Consider the following 26,142-nt stretch of genomic DNA (forward strand, 5'->3'; position numbering starts at 1 on the left):
CCCACTCACCATTTCTGTCTGTATTTTCTGGTGTAGTTCCCTCCCCTTCCACAATGCGCAGATTCTCCGTCGAGGAAACTGGTGTTTTCTTCAAGTTCTGACCAATGCTCAATAGCTTCTGTAAAATGTCATATAAGATCAATCTTACATAAGTTTGATGATAGTGTAACATTCAAATGTAAATGACTTTGTGTATATATGTATAAGCAAGCTCTCATCTGTACTTATAATCCTATCCAACAGTTCTAATCATACAGCAACATCGGGATCGTTATTATTGTTATTTTATTATTTATATACATGTGCTGTACTATTTAATAAGCTTTGCCATTTTCGTGATTCAATAAATTTCGTCAAAACAAAAATGGCATCCTATCTGTGTTGTAAAGGTTTTTTACCCGATTTTTCATGCATTATTTTGCCTGCGTCCTATCTAAGCTAGTGTCCTATACACAGTAAAATACAGTAACTATTGCAATAAATTTCATATCCTTAAAGTTTCCCATGAAAAAGTATATGTTTTCTCCCGTTAAATACCCAAACAAAATGATTGTAGTTTGCCTTGTAGTTAGTCGTTTTTGCTAAAAGGTAAAAATCCTTTATTCTATAAGAAATAAGGCGCCTCATGGTTAAAAGCGGTTCACTCATATTTTTAATGGCACCATATTTACTTTCCCTAGATATGCATCAGAAAACACTTCTGATGAAATTTACAAACAATTTAATCAGGGCCTCAAAAATTGTGCAGCATTAAATATATGAACATTGAAATTGTGTCTCTAACAGTAAATATTATGTATACTGTACAATGTTTTCATTAGGTATAGATGCAACATAAATCACAGGGAGCATTGTCTTTTAAAGTTCCTTCCTTTTAATAATGAAATTGAAATTAGACCTTATATACTACAAATGCTCTTCGATAATGAAGGTAAAATAATTTAGATCATAACCTTTTTGGATTAAGGTTTCTTGATTTCTTAAAATACTCTCCAATAATGAAGGTTAGATAAGCCCATAACCTTTTTAAATTAAGGTTTCTTGATTCCTTAAAATACTCTCCAATAATGAAGGTGAATTCAGCCCATAACCTTTTTAACATACTCTCCAGTAATGAAGGTTAATTTAGCCCATAACCTTCTTAAATTAAGATTTCTTGATTTCTTAAAATACTCTCCATTATAATGAAGGTTAATTTAGCCCATAACCTTTTTGATTTACGGTTTCTTGATTTCTTAAAATACTCTCTATTAATGAAGGTGAATTTGGCCCATAACCTTTTAAAATACTCTTCAATAACGAAGGTGAAACATTCTTGAAATACTCTTCAATAATGAAGGTGAAATCTTCTTGCAATACACTTTACCTTTTGGAAATACTCTTCATCATTGAAGGTGATTTTGGCATTACTGGACTGGCGAATTCCTGTTCCATACTCTGGGGCTTCTTCCTTATCTAAACGAAAAACAAAACAAAAAATTGAATTGTTCCCAGGTTGACAAAACAAGAGGCACATCAGTGCCTGTGCTCCACTGGCCAAAAGGTTCAAGCAAAGACCACCTAACGAACATTTTCGTCAAGTTTCATAGAAATACAATCATCAATTTTTGAGGAGAAGTTATTTAAAAAATTTTTTTACTTTAATAGCTCTGGCTGCCATGTTGTGCAGTGGACCGAAATGATTTGGGCAATTTGAGTAAAGGAGCACCAAACAAACATTTCTGTCAAGTTTTATCGAAAAAAGGTCATCGGTTTCGACGACAAGTCGTATAAAGTTTTTTTTTATTTTTTAGCTCTGGCAGCCATGGTGTGCAGTGGACTGGAACCATTTAACAAATTTTGGTTAATGACCACCCAAGGAACATTTCTGTCAAGTTTCATCAAAATCTGATCATCGGTTAACATTTAATCTGAATAGATTATGAAGCAAATATCTAACCTGAACAAGAACTGACGAGATAGAATCGACTTGGTGTTTCACTTACACTTTTCGGCCATTTAAGTTACTAAAAATAGCTGTTTCATAAACTTTCAGAATGTCACTTAAACGAAAATTAATGTTCAGTCTATATATACTTTCCTATGTATAAATGTAAGGTTTTCAAATTGATCTTTTTGTGAGAACTTTATGCTTATGTGTTTACTCATAAATTATTATTGTTTAAAAATTATTTAAAGATGCTATACGTGAAAAATTAAGACATTATTTTTTTTTCTATTCAAGGGAGGTAATTCAGTAGTAAAATGTAATCAAAGCTATTAAAGCATGGCATTTCTTTTCTAACCATGTTGATATTATTACAGTCTATTCAAGCAAGATGCCTTTTGTTTTTACATAGTACCCATAGGTTCTGAAAAACAAGGAGCACTATTCCCAACAGAAGGATGTCACTCCCTATCACTGCATGAGCATCATAATAAAGAAATGTTTACTCAAACTGCAAGCTGCTCAATTGAAATAGGTATTTACCTCAAGCATACAGTTTTATAATGTGGCAAAATAGTCGGACTACTAGATTGTCATTCGGACTAGTAAAATATGCCATTATGCTAGTCCAACTGGCTAGTAGGTTAAAATGTTTTTCGTGAAGACTGCGGACGAGAAGTCCTTAAAGGTTTTTCTATTTTTAACTCTCGCAGCCATGTTGTGCAGCGGACCAAAACCATTTGGGCAATTTTGGTTAAAGGGCATCCCGATGAACATTTATGTAAAGTTTCATCAAAATCTGATAATCGGTTTCTGAGAAGATGTAGTTTAACGTTTTTTTTCTATTCTTAGCTCTGGTGCCCATGTTGTGCAGCAGACCAGAACTGTTTGGGCTATTTTGGTTAAGGACTACCCAAGTAACATTTCTGTCAAGTTTCATTGCAATACGATCATCGGTTTCTGAGGAGAAGTCGTTTAAAGGTTTTTCTATTTTTACCTCTGGGGGCCATCTTGTGCAGTGGACCGAAACCATTGAAGCAAATTTGATAAAGGACCATCCAAGGAACATTTCTGTTAAGTTTCATCAAAATCTGATCATCGGTTTCTGAGAAGATGTTCTTTAAAGGTTTTTCTATTTTTTTGCCCTGGCAGCCATGTTGTGCAGCGGACCGGAACCATTTGAGCAATTTTGGTTAAGGACCACCCAAGGAACATTACTGTCAAGTTTCATCAAAATCTGCCAAACCGTTTCAGAGGAGATGTCGTTTAAAGATTTTGCTATTTTTAGCTCTGGCGGCCATATTGTGCAATGGACCGGAACCATTTGAGCAATTTTGGTAAAGGACCACCAAAGGAACATTCCTGTGAAGTTTTGTCAAAATCCGCTTATCAGTTTCAGAGGAGATGTCGTTTAAAGTAAAAGTTCACGCACGCACGCACGCACGCACGCACGCACGCACTCACGACGGACAATCTGTGACGACATAAGCTCCATGGCCTTCGGCCAGTGGAGCTAAAAACAAATTTATTCCACCAGAAAGTGAACATACAGCAAAAAATATTGATTATAAAGCAAAAATTATTAAAGTACCATTTAACTTCTGTAAACAATGATATTTAATGATGGTACTAGCTGAAAGATTTAAGACTTTGGGCACAAGTCAATATAGAGAGTTCTGAATTCAGTTAGCAATTGTATGCAACTCTTGAATCAGTTACAACTACCCTTGATAAAAACCTACTTCAATTAACAACATACATATATTAAATCAAATTCCATGTGCATTTTTTGCCTAGGGTTATCATGTGACTATTTAAATCTCTACAATAGTTTAACATTGCAATATAATCAATATTTATATCTTGGAAGTTTGGCGTCATGTCGATTTGGATAAAGAATTTTATATAAACAAGGAATTTGTCAATAACTAAAACTAGTTTGGGATGTTACCATGTGAATTAAAGTTACACTTTTATTTGTATTTTGAATAAACCATACCTGAAAGAATAGCCTGTACAGCGATCCGCAAGAATCCTTTCACTTCGCCTTTCTCGCTCACAATGGCCACACGGTGTGTAAGTGGCACGGGGTAGAACAGATTGCTCAGGTATACAAACGACCTGAAAAATAAAAAAGATGGAGTTAAAATAAAGCTTGTTTCATAATGGCAGCTGTCCTTAAAATAGATTGTCTGACAGGCGAAAAGCTTGTGCTAATTTCAACCACAGTTTGTACACACAGAATGTGCGTTAATTTTAAGACTCATGCGCAGAAAATGTTGGCCATAAATTTGATAATCAAAGTAAACAGAACATGATAATAAAACACTTTTTACTCACCTTCCTACCAGCCTAAACCATGGAAACCGGTCATAAAAAGGATCTGTCCCTGTAAGAGAGTCGAGGTTTGGATGCTCAGGAGATGATGGGGATAGCTCCGCCTCATTGTGGTACATTTCCCTCATCAGCTCTAGCCTCTGTCTGAAATGGGAGGAGTGAAAACAGGTTACACACTACTATTAATGACCAAGGTAAGAATAAACAAGAACACTGTTGAACGAATGCCAATTCTCGTTTGTTGATGTTTTTTGTTTATGAGACGAACAAGGGCTATAACTCAACAATGTAAAAGCAAGAGTTATTTGCCCATTGCTACAGTCATACATGCGACATTGCCTTCTGCAACGTGGGTATTATATAAAAAAATTGTTTTGAACTTTGTGCACGATTTTATTAGTTATGGATAAGGTAAAAAATTTAGCATGATGACGCCGACAGCAAGGTTATGACAATATCTATCCCTTTTTTAGTACATGAATGCATGACATAGTTCTTGGTTAAGTGCTCCTGAGTCTTTAACAATGCAGATGGCAACCCTATCCTCCATAACAATGTTTGTTCAGACTTCCGCCAATAAATTTTCCTAAGTGACCATTAACAAACACATGTTCACTCAGTATTTTTTTTTTAATTAAATGCCGCATACCCCGACTTTAACCCATAATATAAATAGTAACAATAGCCTTTGATGAGGCAAACACTTCCTTAACATCTAAGAGTGATAATCAGAAAGCAGAGAAATTCCATATGAACTTCCTTCTTCATTAATATAACTCAGATGTTTTGCAAAAAACTGATTGCTTTTGTTTGTGAAACGTGTGGATTTTATAGATGAAATTTCAGATGAAGTACAAAATAATATCAATCACAAACACACAAAAGCTCAAAGAATGTATAATGAACAACATAAAATTAAATACAGATTGTTTTTAAATATTTTAATGCAAGTTTAAATTTAATTGAAAATATTTCAAATTTTTATTTTCATGAAATTTTATATGAAATCGAAAAACAACAAAAATAAAATATTAATATGCCCCAATTTCTCGAACAATTTTAAGTAACACGGTCAAGTTAAGCAGACTATTTTTCGTGTTGGTATAATTTTTGTAACATTTTACCTTTAAAGAGTTTTGTGACTATTAACAAAAACACATTTATCTTGATTAATTATATTTTGTTTTGAAAAGTCAAGTTTAATTGCAAACTTTAGCTACAGGAAATAAGATACTTAAGCTTATAACCCTTAAGAATATTCGAGAAATTGGACCATAAAGAAAACTATCAACACATTAGTAAGAACATGGCTGAAAAATGAAACGCTGGAATGAAAACAGAAAAACATATTGAAGATATACAATAAACTGAAATAAAAGACTAATGTATAAACATGCAATATAATTTGACCAATTTTTGAAGTGAAAACTAAACCAAAGCACAATATACAAGAAATGGTTTCAGACACTCTTACAGAATGTCTGAAAGACAGAATGTCAGACTGACTGACACACAGAATGTCAGACTGACAGATACACATAATATCACACTGACAGACACACATATTGTCAGACACACAGACATACATATTGTCAGACACACAGACAAACATATTGTCAGACACACAGACATACATATTGTTAGACACACAGACATACATATTGTCAGATACACAGACATACATATTGTCAGACACACAGATATATACAAACAGAGACAGACATACAGAATGTCAGACTAAATACATACATATTGTCAAAATACATACTTACAGAACGTCATAAAGACAGATGTATATATTGTCTGACAAACATACATGAAGTTGAACACAACCTTAAACTTACTGCATAGCCAAACAGTTGGTAGTCATAAAACTAAAATGACCTTTTACCGATCAAAATTAAAACAGTTAAAAAAAAGGAAAAAATCAATGTAAGCAGACCCTAAGCAAAGTAAGCAGACCCCAAACAATGCAAGCAGATCCCAAACAAAGAAAGCAGACCTCAAGCAATGCAAGCAGACCCCAAGCAAAGTAAGCAGACCCCATGCAATGCAAGCAGACCCCAAGCAAAGTAAGCAGACCCAAAGCAATGCAAGCAGACCCAGGCAAAGTAAGCAGACCCCAAGCAATGAAAGCAGACCCCAAGCAAAGTAAACAGATGCCATGCAATGCAAGCATACCCAAACAAAGTAAGCAGGTCCCAAGCAATGCAAGCAGACCCTAAGCAAAGTAAGCAGGTCCCAAGCAATGCAAGCAGACCCTAAGCAAACCCAAAGCAATGCAAGCAGACCCAGGCAAAGTAAGCAGACCCCAAGCAATGCAAGCAGACCCCAAGCAAAGTAAACAGATGCCATGCAATGCAGGCATACCCAAACAAAGTAAGCAGGTCCCAAGCAATGCAAGCAGACCCTAAGCAAAGTAAGCAGGTCCCAAGCAATGCAAGCAGACCCTAAGCAAAGTAAGCAGACCCAAAGCAATGCAAGCAGACCCAAACAAAGTAAGCAGACCCCAAGCAATGCAAGCAGACCCCAAGCAAAGTAAGCAGTCCCCAAGCAATGCAAGCAGACTCCAAGCTCAGTAAACAGATGCCATGCAATGCAAGCAGACCCAAACAAAGTAAGCAGATCCCAAGCAATGCAAGCAGACCCTAAGCAAAGTAAGCAGACCCCAAGCAATGCAAGCAGACCCCAAGCAAAGTAAACAGATGCCATGCAATGCAAGCAGACCAAAACAAAGTAAGCAGATCCCAAGCAATGCAAGCAGACCCCAAGCAAAGTAAGCAGGCCCCAAGTTATGCAAGCAGATCCCAAACAAAGTAAGCAGACCCCAAGCAATGACAGCAGACCCCAAACAAAGTAAGCAGATCCAAGCAATGTAAGCAGATCCCAAGCAAAGTCAGCAGATGCCAAGCAATGTAAGCAGACCCCATGCAAAGAAAGCAGACGCAAAGCAATGCAAGCAGATGCAAACACTTGTCAGCCAAGAGTAATTGTCTACAACATTTTAGCCAGAGTTCCGGGACATACCACACATAAGACAGGTGTAGCTGAGGGGTGTAACCCTCCTTCCCCTTTGCGTATTGAATACTCCTTCAATTCCACCCAAATTATGCGCAGCAAATATTAATAAACGATTTTGAGTTGCTACATACCCGTGTATGGACCAACCACTTAAGTCCCTTCATACTGCATAATAAAAATGGGGGTTTTCAGTTGTATGTAAGTACTGATTTTGACATTTCTTTAACAATTTCCAAATTATCAATGACGTTTTTGCACGGTGTCGCTGACTATGCCGACAACAAAGTTAAATATGATGACAATACTGAAACGTTTTCTTCAAATAGAACTAGCTAAAAAGCAAGAAACATAGTTCAAAACAATATATACAGAGCAAAAATAAGTGATAAAATTATGAAATAATTTAACAGTGAACAAATAGAAAATAAAAATCTATATACAAACATGTATCAACAATACCGTATTTGTTCTAACAGATGGGCATTCCCTGATGGATGCTCAATGCATTTTCACAGTTTCTAGGTTTTGAAATGCTCATCTTGATTTTAAACATAAAAATAGAGCTTATTTAGCTGTAAGACAATCTGCCGGTTGACTACAAACCTGTACTTGTGAACTTCTTCTGGTGTTGAATAATACACTTCTAATTTTTTTTTCAGACAAACATGGACAAGATTTAAAGTGCTAAAAAATCCAAAAATTGTCACACGCAGGGGGCATTTATAGGGACAAATACGACATATAAAGCAAAATAAATCCAAAAAACACTGAAATGAAGTATACGGTGGAACAACGACGTTAGACCAACCTAGGAACCAACCTAGAAGGCATTAGGTTGACAAAATTGAAATAGTTCTGGTTTCCACATCCCGAAAGACAGGAAATAAAGTCCTGCTTCGCTTCCGGAGTATCGGGCGATAAATCGTCATTGTAGATAGCCCGCATGAGTTCCAAACGATGTCTAAAATATCGGGGGTAAAATATAACACGTTAAGTCAGTGTTTATTAGAACATGGTTGTCCAAGTTAGTAGTTTTAGTATGCAAGGGCAGTTAGACATTAAAACATGTGCGATAAGTCTATTAGTAGTATTTTTAATACCCATCTTGGTCATATAAGCGTTTGTATTTATATGTTAGCTGTATGTATGCTGTGTTAATCAAAATCTGTGTACTTGATCAATTAATTTATTAAATATAACATGTTTAACAAAATCGTTAGTGTCTCAGTCCGCAGACTTTGTAATGAAACAATTTATAACATTAAAACAAGATTTTTTTAAGAATCATGTGCCATAAAAATGAGCAAGAATAAAGCCCTTTAATCAAATGTGCACGAAAAATAAATATTTAACGAAGAGAAAAAAGCAAATTCGGAATGATATAAAAGACAAAGTTGGAACTCATACTTGCCGTCTAAAATGACGATCAGGATAAAAGTAATGGAATTTTCAAGTAAAATGAAAGAGAATAAAGAATAAAACTGGAATATATTTTACTCCAGATGCATAAAATAATCATATATACTTCAATATTAAGTTTTATTTATAAGAGCTTGAAAATTGCTTGGAATTCAAGAATGATTCCCAACTTTGCCAAATGAACAACTTCGTTTTCACTTTTTTCGATCGAGAATGGTAATAAAAAATATGCCATTAATTTCTGCACAGCACTCCAAAACATTTATTATGTTTTACAATACACATATTTTGTATAAAACTATACGGAAACAAGAGCACCAATAGTGAAAATCAACGCTCGTCTGGTGTTTACTTTTTCGTCAATCAAGTTGTGTAACTCTGCAGTTATTGAAGCAAGAGTTATGGGTCTTGTGACACATGTTCACATTGTTTCCTGCAACATGTATGCCAAGTTTCATACAAATATTTTAAACGTTTTATTTCAGCTATGGCTAAAATTGAATATTTTGTATGAAGAAGAAGCCAATAATGATGTTGCTGCAGACAACGACAACAAGGCTATGACAATACCTCAAGAGACAAGCAAAGATACCTAACCACGTTCTTCCAATATTAAAATCATTTTCTACATTTAAAGTATATAAAACAAAACCCTTAACACACAAACACACAAAAATAAAACAAGACAAAACAAACATGTAGAGGTACCTACCTTTTCTTTCAATACAATTTTTATCAAACTTACCAATCAAACCACAAAAATAAATACACTGTCAGGCCTCACCAATTCCATTTTCTGTTCTACAGATTTGGTAAAAAAATAAAAAATGGAGCGAAAGGGAAAAATGAAACTCCTTTTTTTTCCGTTTCCATGAAAAACAAGAGTGTCAAATATGGGGCCACAACGGCAATCTTGTTCGCACCAGCTGCTGGCGACAAAATCATCAACAAGGATATGTACCATTTTTTTCTACATTATTCATCATTTAGAATGATAATCCTTAATATCTTTCACCTTTTTCTTTACCTTTTTCTTAATTTGAAGTATATAACCCTCAGAGTATTCTTTTAATACGACTGTTTTAGCTTTCTAAGAGTTGAAAGAGAAATATGAGCCGCATCGCCCGATTTTGGGCCTTCAGACATATATTTGCTTTTATTATTTTATTGAGTATTTGAATATTGAATATTTGATATTTCAGGAAGTATTACTGAAAACTTCATGACAATTTCACCCACATGACGTCATTAAGAAAGTAAGTACATTATTAAAAGGACATGCAACATTAATGTATTAATATTACAACTAGCTTCTACTTATACGTTTTCCTAACACAGAATCTTTATGGAACATAAATACAGAAAAAAATGATGATTCATTTTTGTATTTTTAATCCATTGGGTCGTTTTTAAACACAGACTATGAATGCAGTCAAAATAAGTTGGGACGAAATCTGTGGTTGCTATGGAAACATGAGTAAACTAAGGGTCATAAATTGTTGAGAAAATGATGCGCAAATGACAATGCTTTCGAGGAAAAAGTTTGGAAAAAAATAATTTACATAGAAAAAATCATTATTTTTCATATTTATTATGCAAGATTATTTCATTTGTAATAACTATGTCCGAAGGCCCAAAATTGTGCGATGCCACTCATATGATAACACGTTTTTGCTTTCTAGGATGATACTTTTTTTAAAATCCATTTTCTAAAAAATATGTGTAGTAAATCTGTCAAAACAAAACAGCAATTTGGTGTGGCCTTAAAAGAAAGAAAACGAAAAAAAGTTATGTATAACAAAAAAAATACATAGTAAAAATGCCATTTTAACAAAAGTCTACCTTAGTTTCTCCAGACTCCAGAAGTGAGTAGCCCCATTTTTTGTGTCTTGGACCTCAACGGCAACCACATTCCTAGGAAATGGGCGTGGAAGATCTCTCTCATCAACTGGTACAAGGTCAGGGGGTAGGGGGGAGTAGAGTGTGTCTGTTAGCAGCAAAAACTGAAACTGTACCTGTTAAACACAAAACAGTGGGATGTAGATATACAGGCCTTGATTTCAAGAAACTTTTTAAGGTTAACAGGCTTAAGTATATTACTGTGAAATCATTTATATTCGTTGGCATGAAATTTCGTGGTTTCCCGAAAAATTACAATTTCGTGGGTACTTGAATTCGTGGTTTTTGAAAAAAATAAATAATCGAAACTGCGATAGTTCTAGATCGTCTGCATTATTTCCATGCGCTGGCCCGTGATTTCAGTCTTATACGTCACTCAGTTTATGACACTCGCTAAAGTGGTACGACATGCCAATTAGTGCATATACCCATGTCAATTAGCGATTCAATTGGAAATTAAGGTCATAAAAGAAGATGTACCCTGATCATAAATACAGATAGGCGAAGCCGCCATTGAATGCCAATTAAGAATTTTGCAAACTGTGAAAACACCGAGAAGGTCCGTATATTTACGTAAACAATCCCTAAACATGGCAATTGAAAAAGTGAATAAAGGGTTTATATTTCGTGGGATCTTGAATTCGTGGATCACCCAACCCACGAAAACCACAAACATTAATGCCCCACCAACATTATTGATTTCACAGTATTTCAATAAGCCAAAACACATACTTAAATTTGATTTTGATAAATGAAAAATGGTTAATTGAAATTATTATTAAGATAATTCTTATTTAAAGTCTAAAAAATCTTAAAGAGGTAAATATAACACAAATTATAGAAAAAAAAATGAACTTAGCTTAAACCTGTTATAAGAGACTTAAGAAGTTTCTAGAAATTGGAGCCCGGGTGTGGGCAGTCCTTGGAAGTGGGCAAGGAAAGCCCTCTAACCATCCGGTACATGGCCGCAGAAGCTTTTTTGGGGGGAGGGGGCGGCATTAGTAGAGAGTCTGTTAGGAGCAGCTACTCAAAAATACGTCTTCTTATTTTGTATTGTTTATCATGTAGCTTTTAAAAGAGAAGTTGCCCATGACTTGGTAGTGTTGATAGGTGTCTCATATTTGGTATTGAAGTCTTGTTCCTATAATCCCTTTTCATACATGCCACCAAGTGGCACTCTCACAGATTGACAGTTTTGACATATTTTTAATTTTTGTCTCAGAATCAGCTGATTTTGGCATCAATGCCTTTATTTAAGTCATATAAGATTACTGACAATAGAACAGTTTTCTATTGTTTGGAAAGCTGCCAAAAATTTCATTTGTTCTTAAAGCGTTAAGCCATAAAACATCAAGTTTGGAACGTAAATATAAAACACTGCGATATGCTATTTATCAGCAGTCTTGTATCACTACATAAAAGGGCAATAACCAGTCTTGAATACCAAGACTATTATTTACTCAGAAAATATTCCTTGAATGTGGGCAGACACAGAATTAGAAACAATGTCCATAAAGTTTATTATCAGATTTACGAATATCAGCCATTATGAGATAAACGTGTTTATTTTAGGAAAGCGATGATACAACCATAGCAATTTCATCCCCAAACAATTGATTTGTTTTACCTCTCAAGATGTGAGAGCAGAAATGTTGTATGTGACAATAAAACCGGGATACAGATAGATGTGATTTACCTTCAACCGTGATAATTTTAGAACTAAAACAGTGAGGTCTTTATACCTTCTTGTTCAATTCCACGCTAATGGCGTTGGCTTCCTTCAAGAATATAGCATTGCCCCATAGATCATCCTGAAACGAAATAAAGATGGTATATAAATGAAATAAATAAAGTAGATATAGGAAATAAACTTGAAACATTAATGAAATAAAGAGGTACTTTGATGAAATAAATACAATATGTACACAAAATAAATGTTATACTTAAACGAAACAAATGGGGCAAATGAAGTATGTAAGTATACATCAAAATAAAAAAAATCATATTATAAGGCTGAGTACTGCCAGATAAATCAACGTAAAAAATAAAGAAGATCACTGATTGTTTCAGTGTAAGAGTACAATATACTTCACGGAGTGAGTACCGAAGGCTATATTTCATGGATGGCTAAAAACTACCCAAAGTGAAATATTTACTTTTGGTGTTGATTGGGTGAAAATTGTTGCGATCTAAAACTGAAACAAACATTTTTTTCTTTTCATTATATGCCTAAAAGGGATATCAAATGACAGTGTTATTTATTGTAAAAGCCCGCCATAAATGTATTAAAAAATAACGTCATTTCCAAAATGATGTCGTTGAATCTGTGCCCCAGCCCTGTGCATGGTATTACTTGATTTCAATGTGAAAATGGGCTAAAATTTCATAACAGTAAAATATCAAAATAAATTCAAGTTATAAATCTCCATAATTCACCTGAAAGCATATAAAAAAAATCTGAAAATTCATTTAAAATTGTATATACATGTATGTGTTTCTGACGATATCAGACTAAAGAATATGACATCAAATGAAAGATAAAACAAATCCTATTCAAATATATTTGCAATACAATTTGCACACATTTTCTTGTTTCAAGACAAACGGTGACATCAATTTCCAATTACAATAGACTCACAATTATTTATATCGCTATGATGTGAGATATCCTCCATCAATTTATATTACTTATTATCTCAAATCGTCTATTAATTCATATCAGTTATGATGTCATATTCTCTTTTGATTTCTATAGTGGAAAGGTAAACTGCAGAATTTTCTCTTCAAATAGTTTTGCTTGAGTGGGGCAAATAAATCCAACAGTCTATGACAATCTGCTTCAAATAGCCCGTAATGTTTCAGGAATGACTAAATGTTGTAATATATATAAGTACATAACGAACCCTTAGCGACGTAAATCTGTGATATTTCCACTTGCGGAAGCCCCAGGCCGCCAGAGCATAGTCCCTGTCACTCCATGTACACTCTGGAATAACAAGCCCATCAAATTTGACAAGGCACCTAGCCAAAGAGAGTCTTATTCAGATATAAACACAGTGACATGACATCTTATTCACTAAGCAGACTCGACTCATCACTATTTAAGTCACAAAAGAGTGCCGTTGAGCGATACAAAAATGATGTTTTTTATTTGTTCTTCAGTCCAAAAAGGGGCATATGTCAATAATCATTACAGCCAGATTCATGAGCCTTGCTAATTATTCTAGTGTTTTATTGTCTCTTGCAACTTGTTAACCTGTTTCATTCGAATATCTTGAAAGTTTTGTTTAATTATGGCAAACGACACCGATGCTGCTGACTACAACACCAAGGCTATGACAAAACCTGGACTTATTTCTTTAAAAGACAGATGAACTAAAAATAACCTTGTTGTTGCATCATAGCTTCCTCTTCAGATATAAGGTCGGACACGGTGACGACGCTCGACATCATTGAGTGCCTTTCCACCTCCTCTTGAAGAGTCTTGATTCGTGTTTCATAGTCCTGAAATAAGAACACAATCATGTAAATATTTGGTCTTTGAAAGTATTTCGACTGTCACTCCTATAGCATTTATTGCTTGCCCTTCCTTGTAACAGGAAAGACGACCCCTACCATGGTGACAAACTCAAGTAAGCCTCACATATTCAATGGAAATTTTCTTTGATCTTTTTATCATCAAATCTTTTCTCCAAAAAAATCCAAATTTATTTCTCAAATTTAACCCTTAAGCAAAACCAAATTGATTTAATGTTTATCAAATTTTGTTCCATAGAAAATTAATTTATTATTATCTTCATAGCAGTTTCACAAATGGAAAACAAATATAGTAATGATTATATTTGCTGGGCCATACATCCAGTTACCTTTTTCCTCCCTTATCCCATTACCTTTCTCCTCTCATTCCCCCTTTCTCCTCTCATTCCCCCTTTCTCCTCCCATTAACCCCTTGCCTTTTTCCTCCACTTCCCCCTTACCTTTCTCCTCCCCTACCCCCTTACCTTTCTCCTTCCCTACCCCAGGGCTTTTTCTGCCCATTTTGGGAAAAAGACCCTAGACATTTTGGGAAATTTTGCGTCGTAAAAATGCCAAAATTGGGAAATTTTACAGTTAAAAGAAAAAGCTGTCTAGTCTCCTGCAATTAGGTAATGATTTAATATTAGTTTTTTCCCTTTAATGGCTGAAATATCAATCCTTGGGGTGTAAATATCTATTGCAATAAATCATGACAGATAATATTTCATATTTCCGATCTCTGAATGTGATGAAAATCAATGATTTCTGAGTTCAATTACCAAAAAAACTTCACATGGCATAATTTATTAGGATGTTGAAAATAAACCAGTACAGGTAAAAATAATTTCTAAAAATTTGGATTGGGATTTTTTTCTGAAGATTGGGAAAAATATCTTATATTTTGCTTTGGGAATGGGTCCGATAGTCGGACCCGTGGGTACTATAGAAAAAGCCCTGTACCCCCTTACCTTTCTTCTTCCCTACCCCCTTACCTTTTTCCTCCCCTACCCCCTTACCTTTCTCTGTTGCTCAAACAGTAGATCTGCCTCTTCTTTTTCCTTCCTGTACTGTTCCTCCAGGGCCATTAGTTTTGACTCCATCTCTTTCCTCAAGTCCACACCCTGCTTCTCAAGCAGCTCAAGCTGGGCGTATGTCCAGTCCACTGGCTCTGAATTAAGGTCATTAATATCATTATCCCATTATGGGCTTGTGAGTTTAATCAACTAGTGCAAGTGAGTTATCTTAAATTCCTCATACAAGTAATTTATACAGCAAAACAGCCATGAACGTGCTTTGATTACAATGTATCCAAACATCTTAGTAAATTGGCAAGAAAAAGAAATAGCTTATGAAACCTAATGCCTTCCTTAGATGCTACTGGTACAAGAAAGATGACTTTAATTGGCTATTTAGTCATGACATTTTTATCTACCATAAAAGTGAAACTTATTACTTAATTGCCAAATTGAGTTGTCTAGAACTTAAAAAGCAAAATATAAAAAACCCTAGATTTCTCATTTCAATACTTCAGATTCACAGAAACTCACCACTCGGAATATCTGACACATCTGACAATAGGGCCCGGCTCTGACGGGCTTGTATCGGATGGTTGAATCGGAACACATGGTTTTTCCCCAGGATTACACGAGCCCCAGTTTTCAACTCTGTTGGCCCGCAGAGCTTCACACCGTTCACGTACACTATGGCATCTTCGATTGGGTTTATAGTGACCTTGCCTGGAAAAAGGACAGGAAGTTATTACTTCAACGTTCAAAGTTTGTCTTAATTTATTTGTCTGGGATCAAACTAAATCTTCGATGGGGATTAAAGTGACCTTGTCTGGAAAAAGGACAGGAAGTTATTACTGCAACATTCAAAGTTTGTCTTAAATTATTTGTCTGGGATAAAACTAAATCTTCGATGGGGCTTATAGTGACCTTGCCTGGAAAAAGGACAGGAAGTTATTACTTCAACATTCAAAGTTTAGAAGGTTTACACAAAGCCAACATCATTTATGTGTTTCTTGCATGGTAGTAAGCTTGGGCAGGTATTTCACAACTGAAGACAATTTCCTAGAATTTTCATTCAAGTCAATAATATATATAAATGTGCATTTTATCATGTGAGAGGAGAGATATTTAAATTAGGAAAAGGTCTATGGAAATGACTTCAAATATTTTATGAATACTGGCACAGGCTGGTAATAAAATTCAGTCCAAAACACAACAACACTCATTCTTTATTTTCCCTATTGGGAGTATAACATGACGAATGCTTAATTTAAGCTAGAGTTATGGGACATGTGTGAACACTGTAATGGTGAAAATGTGTACCAAGAATGTTAATATCTTCAATGGTTTTCAAGTTTTAGCCAATATTAAAGATTCACGCGACAAGAAAAACATTACTTCAATGATGAAAAGAAACCATTATGACAAATAAAGATGAGCTACAAATCACAGCCAAAATTGCCAAAAATCCTGGAATTTTACACTGGGGCTTTTAGGAGCCTAAAGTGACATTTAAATCTTTTTTAACTTCTATTTTAAGAGGTAATATGATGAATAATATTATTTATTACCTATGAGACAAACAAATCCAGAAAATCAGCAGACGATTCTCACTCATGACAAATGAGCTACATTGTAAGTCATGTATAAATTTTATCACTTACCATCTTCATTCTCAAACAAGCAATGTTCCTCCTTGATGTACGTTCCATACAGGATGATGTCAGGTTGTTCTTTGGCTCCCTCCCGTCCTACTCTGTAATTCAACAGTTTCACCATTTAGCTCCTTCTCATTTGTTTTAGATGAATTATGAGGATAACCAAAATCTCATATATATCACTGTTGAGTCCATTTCCAGTAGCTTATTGTATAAAATCGGATATTTCCTTGGTTTGGTTAGTTAACTAAAATGTGTATTGATTGGTCAATATTTATATAACTATTACTGTTAACCAATCAAAATTGCTTTTATGTGCAAACTAGCCAAAAGAGGAAGTAAGGACAACTAATACAGTTTAAAACAATTGGCAGAAGTACTGGGGTCCTTTTTAAGAGGCCATGAGGTAGTACCCTGGTGGAGACATCAATATTACTAGACCCCGACACATCAAGGACATCATCAAAGCTATGACCTCAACCTTTTTGTGTAAAAAAAAACAAGTGACCTTAAAAGGATTATTTAATGTACAACCAGCCATTTTACACGGATAATATCAATCTAATTTTATAGGCAATATTAACATAATCAAGTCTTTGGCCCAATTCAATTATAAATTTATAAACAACTTACTTTGTGATACCATCTTTAATGTAATAAATGAGACACTCGGACATCAGCGGATCCTCATTCAGGTTCACGAGGTGCGGTGATTTCTTTGGAGAAAATACGCCAATGGTCCCACCCTCCTGATTAATGGCCACACCCATCTCAGCCAGCACAGCCTCTCTGTTGTTGGAAATACAAAATAAATTAACCATAGTTTTCAAATAATGTTTATTTTCATAATTTTGTAATAACTGGATGACCCTTTCAGGATAAATGTATCTTTTCAAATAATGTATAATTTTTATAATTTTGTCATAACCGAAAGAACCTTTCAGGATAAATGTATCACTAGTAATGACAATGCAATAGAAATTACTCTCAGAAGCCTCTATTGATGATACCAATAATAGCATACATAGAGGATAATTATTTCTTTCAGTATAAAATCATAATATATTTCACCCTATGAACACCAAAAGTTATATTTCAAGGCTGGCGTACCCACCAGTAACATTTATTAGAAGAACTAACCATTTTACAGTGATATGTCAACTATCAGAACCATATGTGTGGATTGCCGGTACAGCCGGGAAAACTAGTTGATGTTATCACTGTATGCAGTGCTCTTATCCATCTTACTTTTTGTTACCTTAAGTTATGTATAAACATATTAAGAAACGGTTTTGTAAATAATTGTTCCATGTTTGTACCTATTTAAAACTATATGCTTTTATTTCCTGGTCACCAGCTTTTTGTTACCTTTTTATATCTTATGTATGTTTGTTATTCCATCATGTTGGAAAATAGCTCGTTGAGCTTATGATTTTTGTAAGCATATACCAACTTAAAATAAAGATTCTTGTATCTTGTATTTCCTTCTCATTGTTCACAGGGTGAAATTCATAACAATCTTACACTGATAAAACTTTATAAACCACCATAAATCATAAATAACAACACATTTTCACCTTTCTTTCTTAATCTCTTCTGTCTTTCTCAGCTTTTCCTCCCACGACTGGTTGAGTTCCGCGATGAGTTTTTCGGACACCTGTAACCGCTCGACCGCATCCTCTCCCTCAATTGTGACAGATGACTTCCGAGAGCGACTTTTAATGGGCACTGGAATTCCAGTTAAACCTGGAGAACAAAGTTACGATAATTGATAAGCATGTGAATAATGACATCGTTTCCCTATTGAGGTATGCTCATGAAAAAGTAGTTCCTCTTCTTTGTCAAACTCCAATCAACAAGATGCACAAAAATAGCTCCCTCTTCGGACATCACCGAATAAGAAAGTAGTTCCAATTTTGCAAACACACACCTTAACATGTTCAAATACCACCATGAGAAAGCAGTTTCTTCAATTTGTCAAATTTCAATCTCTTAAATTCACAAAAGAACTATAACCTACCGACATCCTCCCTTAAAAATAGTTCCATTTTGAACCCCCAGAATTCACAAACATACCTTCACCTACAGTCATCCCTTCACGAGACAGTAGTTCCAGTAAAAATCCCGCCAAATTAACAAACATAACCTCACACCCCCTCATGAAAAAGTAGTCCCATTTAAACCCACAAAATAAAAAAAAATACTTTGATCTTAATTCTTCATTAGAAAAATAGTTTAATTATTATCATCCCCCCCACCCCTAATTCACAAACATGACCTCATTCCTCAATAAAAAAGTAGTTTTATTCTAAACCCCCCAAAATTCATAAAACATACCTTCACCTATTGAGATCCCTTCATGAGAAAGTATATCGCGTAATTTAGTCACTTCTTCTTTGAGTTCGCGTATGATTTTGGCATTAGGATCTTCATTCACCACAGCCTTGCATACAATCTGCTTGGCTCTGTCTGCATATCTGGGAAAAAAACATATAAAATTATGGGTCAAATGTTCAGAGCTTTCTTGATGTTAACAATGTTGAAAACATCAGCATGATAATGCATTAAAATAAAAATTTGGCATCAACCTATTTCATGTCTCCAACATAAATAACGCAACGTCATTGGTCCAGGACTACAAATTGTAGTTACGCGGTGACCAAATATTTTTTCTTATTGGGTCACCAAATTTATATATCGCTCTCAACTAATATGGTTTCCTTTGCCCCGTATATCCCATATCAGGTCACCTACTTACCCCGTTATTCATAATATTGGGCGCCTTTTAAGTTAAAGACAAAGTATCCATGACTAACCTTAGTGTACTCAGTGTTTCATCGTAGTTGATGTCTGCCGGACTTAAAGCTGCAACCATGGCGGTTTTGGAATTTCCACCTGCAACACAAGAGCTTATAATTATGGACCAATAAACAAATGTCTTAATACCAGGGCTTATAAAACTTTGGAGCCTCAATGAGTCCGGAAGCTTGTCGAGCCCGCCGCCCCCACCACCCGCAAATTAAAAAACTGACTCCAAATTTGAAACTGGAGCGTAAATACTATACACAAATTTGTGACTTATGCACGAGTAAAAACGTGACCTATGCACAAGTAAATAGCATGACTTTTTTATAACTTTATTTCATAAGGGCAGTTGGTGTAGTTTCATGGTTGTGACCTGGGCCGATATTCATAAAACGTCTTTAGCCGTTTCTTAACATAAGTCAATTTCCTGTATTTTCATAGTCAAATTTACGGAAAAGTATAAGTGTTTTTAACATGAAAAAATGTATTTTGAATCAATGATAATAGAGTATTTTAGATATAATTGAAGTAGTGCCATAGTCAATTGTAACCACGCCCCCCAAGGTCCGGGAAATAGGGGGAATTTGGCCTGGTTACAATTGACTGGTGCATTATTATATCATATGATAGGTGAGATACTTAACTTAAGAAAATGACTTAAGCTCAAGGACATGACTTAAGATGTTTTATGAATACTGCCCTTGACCCTGTATATTACATTATAAACTTTAACAAACAGTATCAAGTTATAAGATATGGCTGAAGAAAATCGTAAATTTCAAATAAAACATGTGCCTATCTATTTTTGATCGCATGAAGTCATTAAACAGATGAAATTTCAGACTTCTGTACGGTTTGTTAGGATTTTCAAGAAAGAAAATATATTTGATGTTATTTCAAGTTAAATGATATAAGATTCAGAAAAAAAAACATGACCTCAGAATCATTTAAGCCTACCTTTGCATCTGCTCTAACAACAGTTTTAAGTGAAAAACACTCCAAGAATAACAACATGAGCTGTCACAGTTGGTGTATGGATTGAAAAGTTTTGGCGAAACATGCATGGATCACTGTTAGATTAGATTTCAATGCAATACATGATGTGCTGAGATATTTACATAAATTGAATGGAAAATATTTGAGGTGGTATGCAAACTTTAACGTAAATTAAAAAAAGGGGCATAATTTTTTCAAAATGCTTGATAGAGTTACCTCCTCCTGGGTATAGGTTGGGGGCATGATGGTGAACAAGTGTGCAAAGTTTCAAAGCCATATGTCAATATTTGAGGTGGTACACAACTTCTTACAAAAACTTTAACATAAGTGGTTACGCCGACCCTCGGGTGACTAGGATAGCTCTCCTTATTCTTCGAATAGTCGAGCTAAAAATGGTCTCAGAAAAATGTTCATTGTGGTTTTTATGACATTTTATGACATTTTTTTCCCCATCTAATTCGATAATGTAAGTCTGGTTACAACTAGGATACAAGATCTCTCCAGAAAATTGTAAATATATTTGTTAATTTTATTAGTAACTGACTTTAATAATTAATTAATTTTGTTAAAGATATCATAGTTTTGGTATTTTAGTTCAAAAATACCATCATCATACTGCAAAACCCATAAACAAGAGCGCCAACTGCAGCAAAAAACTCTTAAAAAATCTTGCTTTGAGGTCACCAAGTTTGGTGATAAATTGTTGCATGTTAAGCCACATTAACGTATACCATATTAGCGATTTAAAGATTTGTTTTCATTTTTGTTCACACATCTTTTTGCCTGCGTCCTAAAAATTATACCCTAGCGTCCTATAATCAATGAGTTATGTTAGAAAGCAGACAACTGTAAATACAGTTTTTGCCAATTCAAGAGACAATACTCTTAAGGGACTCAAGCAATATGGCTGGTTATGGAACTTGTCTGAAATTTTATGCCCATACACATTCTGACCAAATTTGATGATAATTGGACAAATGCTTCTAAAGTTATTGATCGGACAACATACTAGACACAGCAAGCCAGCCTCTCACAGCAAAAACTAAAATCGCCCCTTTCTAAAAATGGACATATAAAAATGTATCCTTCGGGATTAGATGTCAGGGTTGTTTAGATTTTCAAAATATTAAAAGGGATCAAGAACTTCTCTTAAAATATAATTCCACAAATCAGATGTGTTACCAGTCAAGAGCTCCCTGATTTTTCTAGTATAGTTCACCACATGTCCTTTGACCTTTGAACCCACAATAAATATAGGTCATCTACTGACCATTATTTGTGAAGAATTGTTACATGTTGCTGAAGATGACTCATCATGATTTAATAGGTAAATTGCTAAGAACTGTGCATGCTCAGGCCTAAAAAAATAAACTGTTTGGTTAGGGTTACATCCTTTTCAACAATAGGTAGGGTAGGTAGGCTTTTAATTTTTATTTTTTATTAGGATTTATATAAGAATGTCATTTTCATCATTGGAGAATGGTGTTAAAGTTATCTTCTGAGTAAGCATTTAAGGTTTTAAACAACAAATTGAAATGCAATTAAAAATTATTATTTTTTTTTTTTTTTTTTTTTTTAGTTTTTCATTTTTTTTTTAAACTGACTATAAAAACGGTAGGGTCAGTGCCTATTCCGTAGGTAGGGTCGGGTTACCCGAACCAAATGTATTTTATTTTTAGGCCTCAGATAGAATGTTAAGTAATTTCATCATGAACAAGTAACTATGGTTACTTTGCTGCGCTCTGCTTCCTTATTTAAATTTATGTTACTTATTACTTAATAAACTCTTACTTAAACTGAATGTGCATATCAAGTTTGAAGACTCTTAACCAAACCATTTAAAAGTTATTGATTGGATAGACAAGAGTGAGAAACTGATCGCTAGGTGTCTTCCATACTTCGCAAGGCGACAAAAAGAAAGGGCAAATTTGACACCAAAATGAACTTTGTTATTTAATTGCCACAGGCTTTAGATGATTCTAGCGCCACTTAAAGACAACTCAATTACCAACAGAAAATGTCAGGACACTTGTTACTATGGAAACCAATACACATGGCTATTAGGCAAGAAGTTTTAATGAATCTGTTTAATTTTGAAATCCCATGGCTCGTGTTCGGAATATAAACAGGAATTTGCCACATAGAGAAAGCAGTCAGTAAACAGGAAAATGATATCTGATTGAATTATCTTGTTACAACAGTGGGGTTTCTTTTTATCGATAATGACTATTTGCTTAATTGCTCTGTCACAGGACATGACATTTTTTTAGTCCTAATTTCATTACAACCACAAAATCAGCAGGACAATGCGCAGTGGGATTTCAATCATTGTCTGCAAATCATCAGCTGCTGTAGCAGCTGCACCGCCACCACCATCAACAATTTATACAGCAGCAGTTATGGAAGACTTAGCTTTTCAGCACTTTCAGCTACATCATCATTACCACCAATCGCAACATCTGGAGCAGCAGCAGCAACAACAGCTGTGTACATACAGCAGTAGATAATGGAAGACTTAGTTTTTCAGCACTTTCAGCTACATCATCATTACCACCAATTGCAACATCAGCAGCAGTAGTAACAACAGCTGTGTACATACAGCAGTAGTTAAAGTAAGACTTGGGGCTTCAGCACTTTCAGCTACATCATCATTTATGCCAATTGCAACATCAGCAGCAATAGCAACAACAGCTGCGTCACCACCAACTTACCAAGATTTTCTCTCAGAAGCCATGTCAAAACTGAATCCCTGTAGGGGATGAAGTCTGTCTTCTTTTTCTTCTTAGTAGCCTAAAAGATAACAAACATATAAATAACTATATGTATATGTAAGATTATTAAATACAAAAAATACTTATATAATTATTTCAAATAATTTTTTTACTTATGTATTATAATTGAAGCGAAAGCCTAGTCTCTCAGAATACTAATTCGGTAGTTGACTGAAAATATTTTTTTTTCGTTTAGATCCACTTCTTTCTCAGATAAAATTAAATGAGCATTATATGTGCAAAAACTCCGTAATAAACTCAGAAGGATTGGAATCACATTTTATGTAATTTTAAAAAAGCCATCAAGACTTTAAACCATGCTTTATGTGAAATATTTTCTCTTTTTTCCCGGATATTGCCAAAGTTAAAACTTTTGCATGCTGACACCTCAGAAAACAACAACTACACCAAATCTATGAGATGAGATAACAAAAAAATAATGTCATCTGTGTATCCAATGGGGAAAAAGTGGTCGACCTATACCCATACAAGTATAGGAAAAGTTCTCGTAACTTTTAAATTAAATTATAAAAGACTGATAATAATCTTTTTGATTAGTGACATTCAGAACCATATCTCCTTTTTGCATGAGGACTACCATTTACTAAATGACAAATCCATGCAAAACAAAAGAGCACTTCACAATAGTCTGCTTCTGTCTAAATCTACACACAAGGTGGGTGGAGGTGAGGGTGGGGTATGGATATATAAGAATTAAACTTCTGTGAGTAGGATGTGTGGCCTGTCAAAAGAACCTATATTTTTCTAGTAAAGGTCACCATGACATTGACCTTTCACCTATTAATCCAAAAGTCACAGACAACTGAAAGGAAAAAAGGAGGAAGACGCAACTGCCAACAAAACAAAGTAATCCAAATGTGTCTGCACGCAGGATTAAGGAGTTAGGTTCCTATCCATGGGGTATATTGGATTTTTTTTCTTTAATTACTGTATTTAACTGAATCAGAAGTCTTTTAGGTCAGAAGTAAAATACCACAAGTGTATTACATTGGTCCAAACTTAATGACCAATTATGTTTAGCACTGAAATGCAGTGGTATTTTACTGGAATACCAGTGTAGTTAAAGTTTACCACTGGTATGTAATAGTATTACACTGGTATTATGTGTAATTCCACTGGTATTCAAATAACATTTTTACTGTGATAGGGGAAGGTCAGGATAAAATCACAATAAACTATGAAACACAAAAGGACAACAATTATTTACAGGATCATTCGGATATTTCTCAACTTACTGATACATCCTTCGCACTCTTGAAGATGAAGAAAACCATCACAATCATGTTAATTATCTTATGTTTGCTTCGTATTACCTTCAAAACCCGCTTTGTCAAAGTCCTTCGGACCCTGGACAATACTTCGAGATAACTAACATTTTGATATAACCAAAATACAACATGTCTAACTAAACCAAACACATTGAAAAAAAGTTTGACATAACCAGAAACATCGAGATTACAGAGTTCGACAAAGCGAGTTTTGACAGTATTTTTCCTATTCATTTTCAGTTTAATTCTGAAGATAGATATGCAACTATAAGAATCCTTACTCTAGATTAATTCCTTGATAGATTTAATCTGAGTATTCAGGGCTAAACATTAGCCATATGACGGCACACTATTAACAGCAAATTTGTGGCTACTAAGCTATATTAATTGAAAACCCCTTTTTTTCAACTGTATGCAAATCGTATGCTTTTTTGTTGTGGTCATTAAAATCAAGTCAAACAAAGAAATACAATAAAATTAATATCATGTTTCATTTGTGCAACTTTCAAGGGTTTACCTTTAAAAAAAAACAATGGCTCAAATTTAATACATTTGGATCTTAAAGCTGCACTCTCACAGATATACCATTTTTACAACTAATTTTTTGTCTTGGAAAACGCAAATTTTTGCATACATTTCTGCAAACTAATGATTTAAGATTGCTGACAAAAAATCAGATCGTAGATTTTCATATTTCCGTTCGAAAATTAATGTTTTATGGCATATTTAACTGTTACTAACGGTTTAAGAAAAATGCATTAAACATCTTTTTTTTTCAACTTATATAACTGGTTTCCATGGATTTGTGCTAAAATTGGCTCATTCCAAGATAAAAAATAAAAAACTTTTCAAAACATTCTATATGTGAGTGTGCAGCTTTAATATACATTTCTGGTATAATTATGTTCATTTTACTGAATGAGTGAGAGACTAAAAGTGCCAGCCATCAAGCCTTTTTGTCAAGTTTATTTGGACCTGCATGAACAAGATTTAAAATGTTATTGCAAAGACTGAAAAGTCTAAAAATAAATCAGTGATAATTTCCACGAAGCGCTTAAGAAACCCAAACAATTTTAACATGAGGCACAGCAATATAAACATCGTAACGTTTGTTTGCCAAGAGCAACGCAACAGACAACAATTTTGTTTTAGCTATATATGGTTACGCAATTATTCACTCGAGACCCATTTGGCTGTGATTTATTGAGACAACAGTGCCTCAACAATATGGACGCCCATTTTCTCAGAAAGGCTAGAACCAATCAATAGTTCATCTATTCTAAATCTGTTGCTATGGCAACAGAATTCAATCCATGTCCCATTTGAATTATCTTGTTATATATTCCATGTTTTTGCGTGTTATCCTACTGTTCAATATTAACATCAGAACAAATTTAAGTACTGCAATTTCTCATGTTTCATCTCAATTTAATGGGGCAAGGGTTGTTAACCGTAAAACGCCTACTAGGAAAAAAATGATCTATTGTGTACAAG

General features: G+C 34.5%; 1 protein-coding gene across 3 annotated transcripts in view; it reads right to left on the reverse strand.

Annotated features, from left to right (window-relative positions):
- The window catches only part of LOC128246433 (kinesin-like protein unc-104), a 111,461-nt gene that overhangs the window by 36,699 nt on the left and 48,620 nt on the right, over window positions 1-26,142 (reverse strand). The window contains exons 10-27 of one of the 3 annotated variants that reach the window (XM_052964626.1): window positions 24,616-24,633; window positions 23,300-23,378; window positions 19,604-19,682; window positions 19,125-19,264; window positions 18,365-18,533; window positions 17,421-17,576; window positions 16,794-16,885; window positions 15,667-15,855; window positions 15,136-15,287; window positions 13,990-14,107; window positions 13,507-13,589; window positions 12,346-12,414; window positions 10,547-10,719; window positions 8,094-8,246; window positions 4,268-4,408; window positions 3,927-4,048; window positions 1,367-1,455; window positions 10-118 (exon numbers count right to left, since the gene is read on the reverse strand). In XM_052964626.1, the coding sequence (XP_052820586.1) occupies window positions 10-118; window positions 1,367-1,455; window positions 3,927-4,048; window positions 4,268-4,408; window positions 8,094-8,246; window positions 10,547-10,719; window positions 12,346-12,414; window positions 13,507-13,589; window positions 13,990-14,107; window positions 15,136-15,287; window positions 15,667-15,855; window positions 16,794-16,885; window positions 17,421-17,576; window positions 18,365-18,533; window positions 19,125-19,264; window positions 19,604-19,682; window positions 23,300-23,378; window positions 24,616-24,633 (2,131 nt within the window). The remainder of the gene's footprint in view (window positions 1-9; window positions 119-1,366; window positions 1,456-3,926; window positions 4,049-4,267; window positions 4,409-8,093; window positions 8,247-10,546; window positions 10,720-12,345; window positions 12,415-13,506; window positions 13,590-13,989; window positions 14,108-15,135; window positions 15,288-15,666; window positions 15,856-16,793; window positions 16,886-17,420; window positions 17,577-18,364; window positions 18,534-19,124; window positions 19,265-19,603; window positions 19,683-23,299; window positions 23,379-24,615; window positions 24,634-26,142) is intronic. The other 2 variants (XM_052964627.1, XM_052964628.1) reach the window with 2 other exon arrangements.

Source organism: Mya arenaria, chromosome 9 (assembly GCF_026914265.1).
Source record: "Mya arenaria isolate MELC-2E11 chromosome 9, ASM2691426v1".
NCBI classification, from domain to species: domain Eukaryota; kingdom Metazoa; phylum Mollusca; class Bivalvia; order Myida; family Myidae; genus Mya; species Mya arenaria.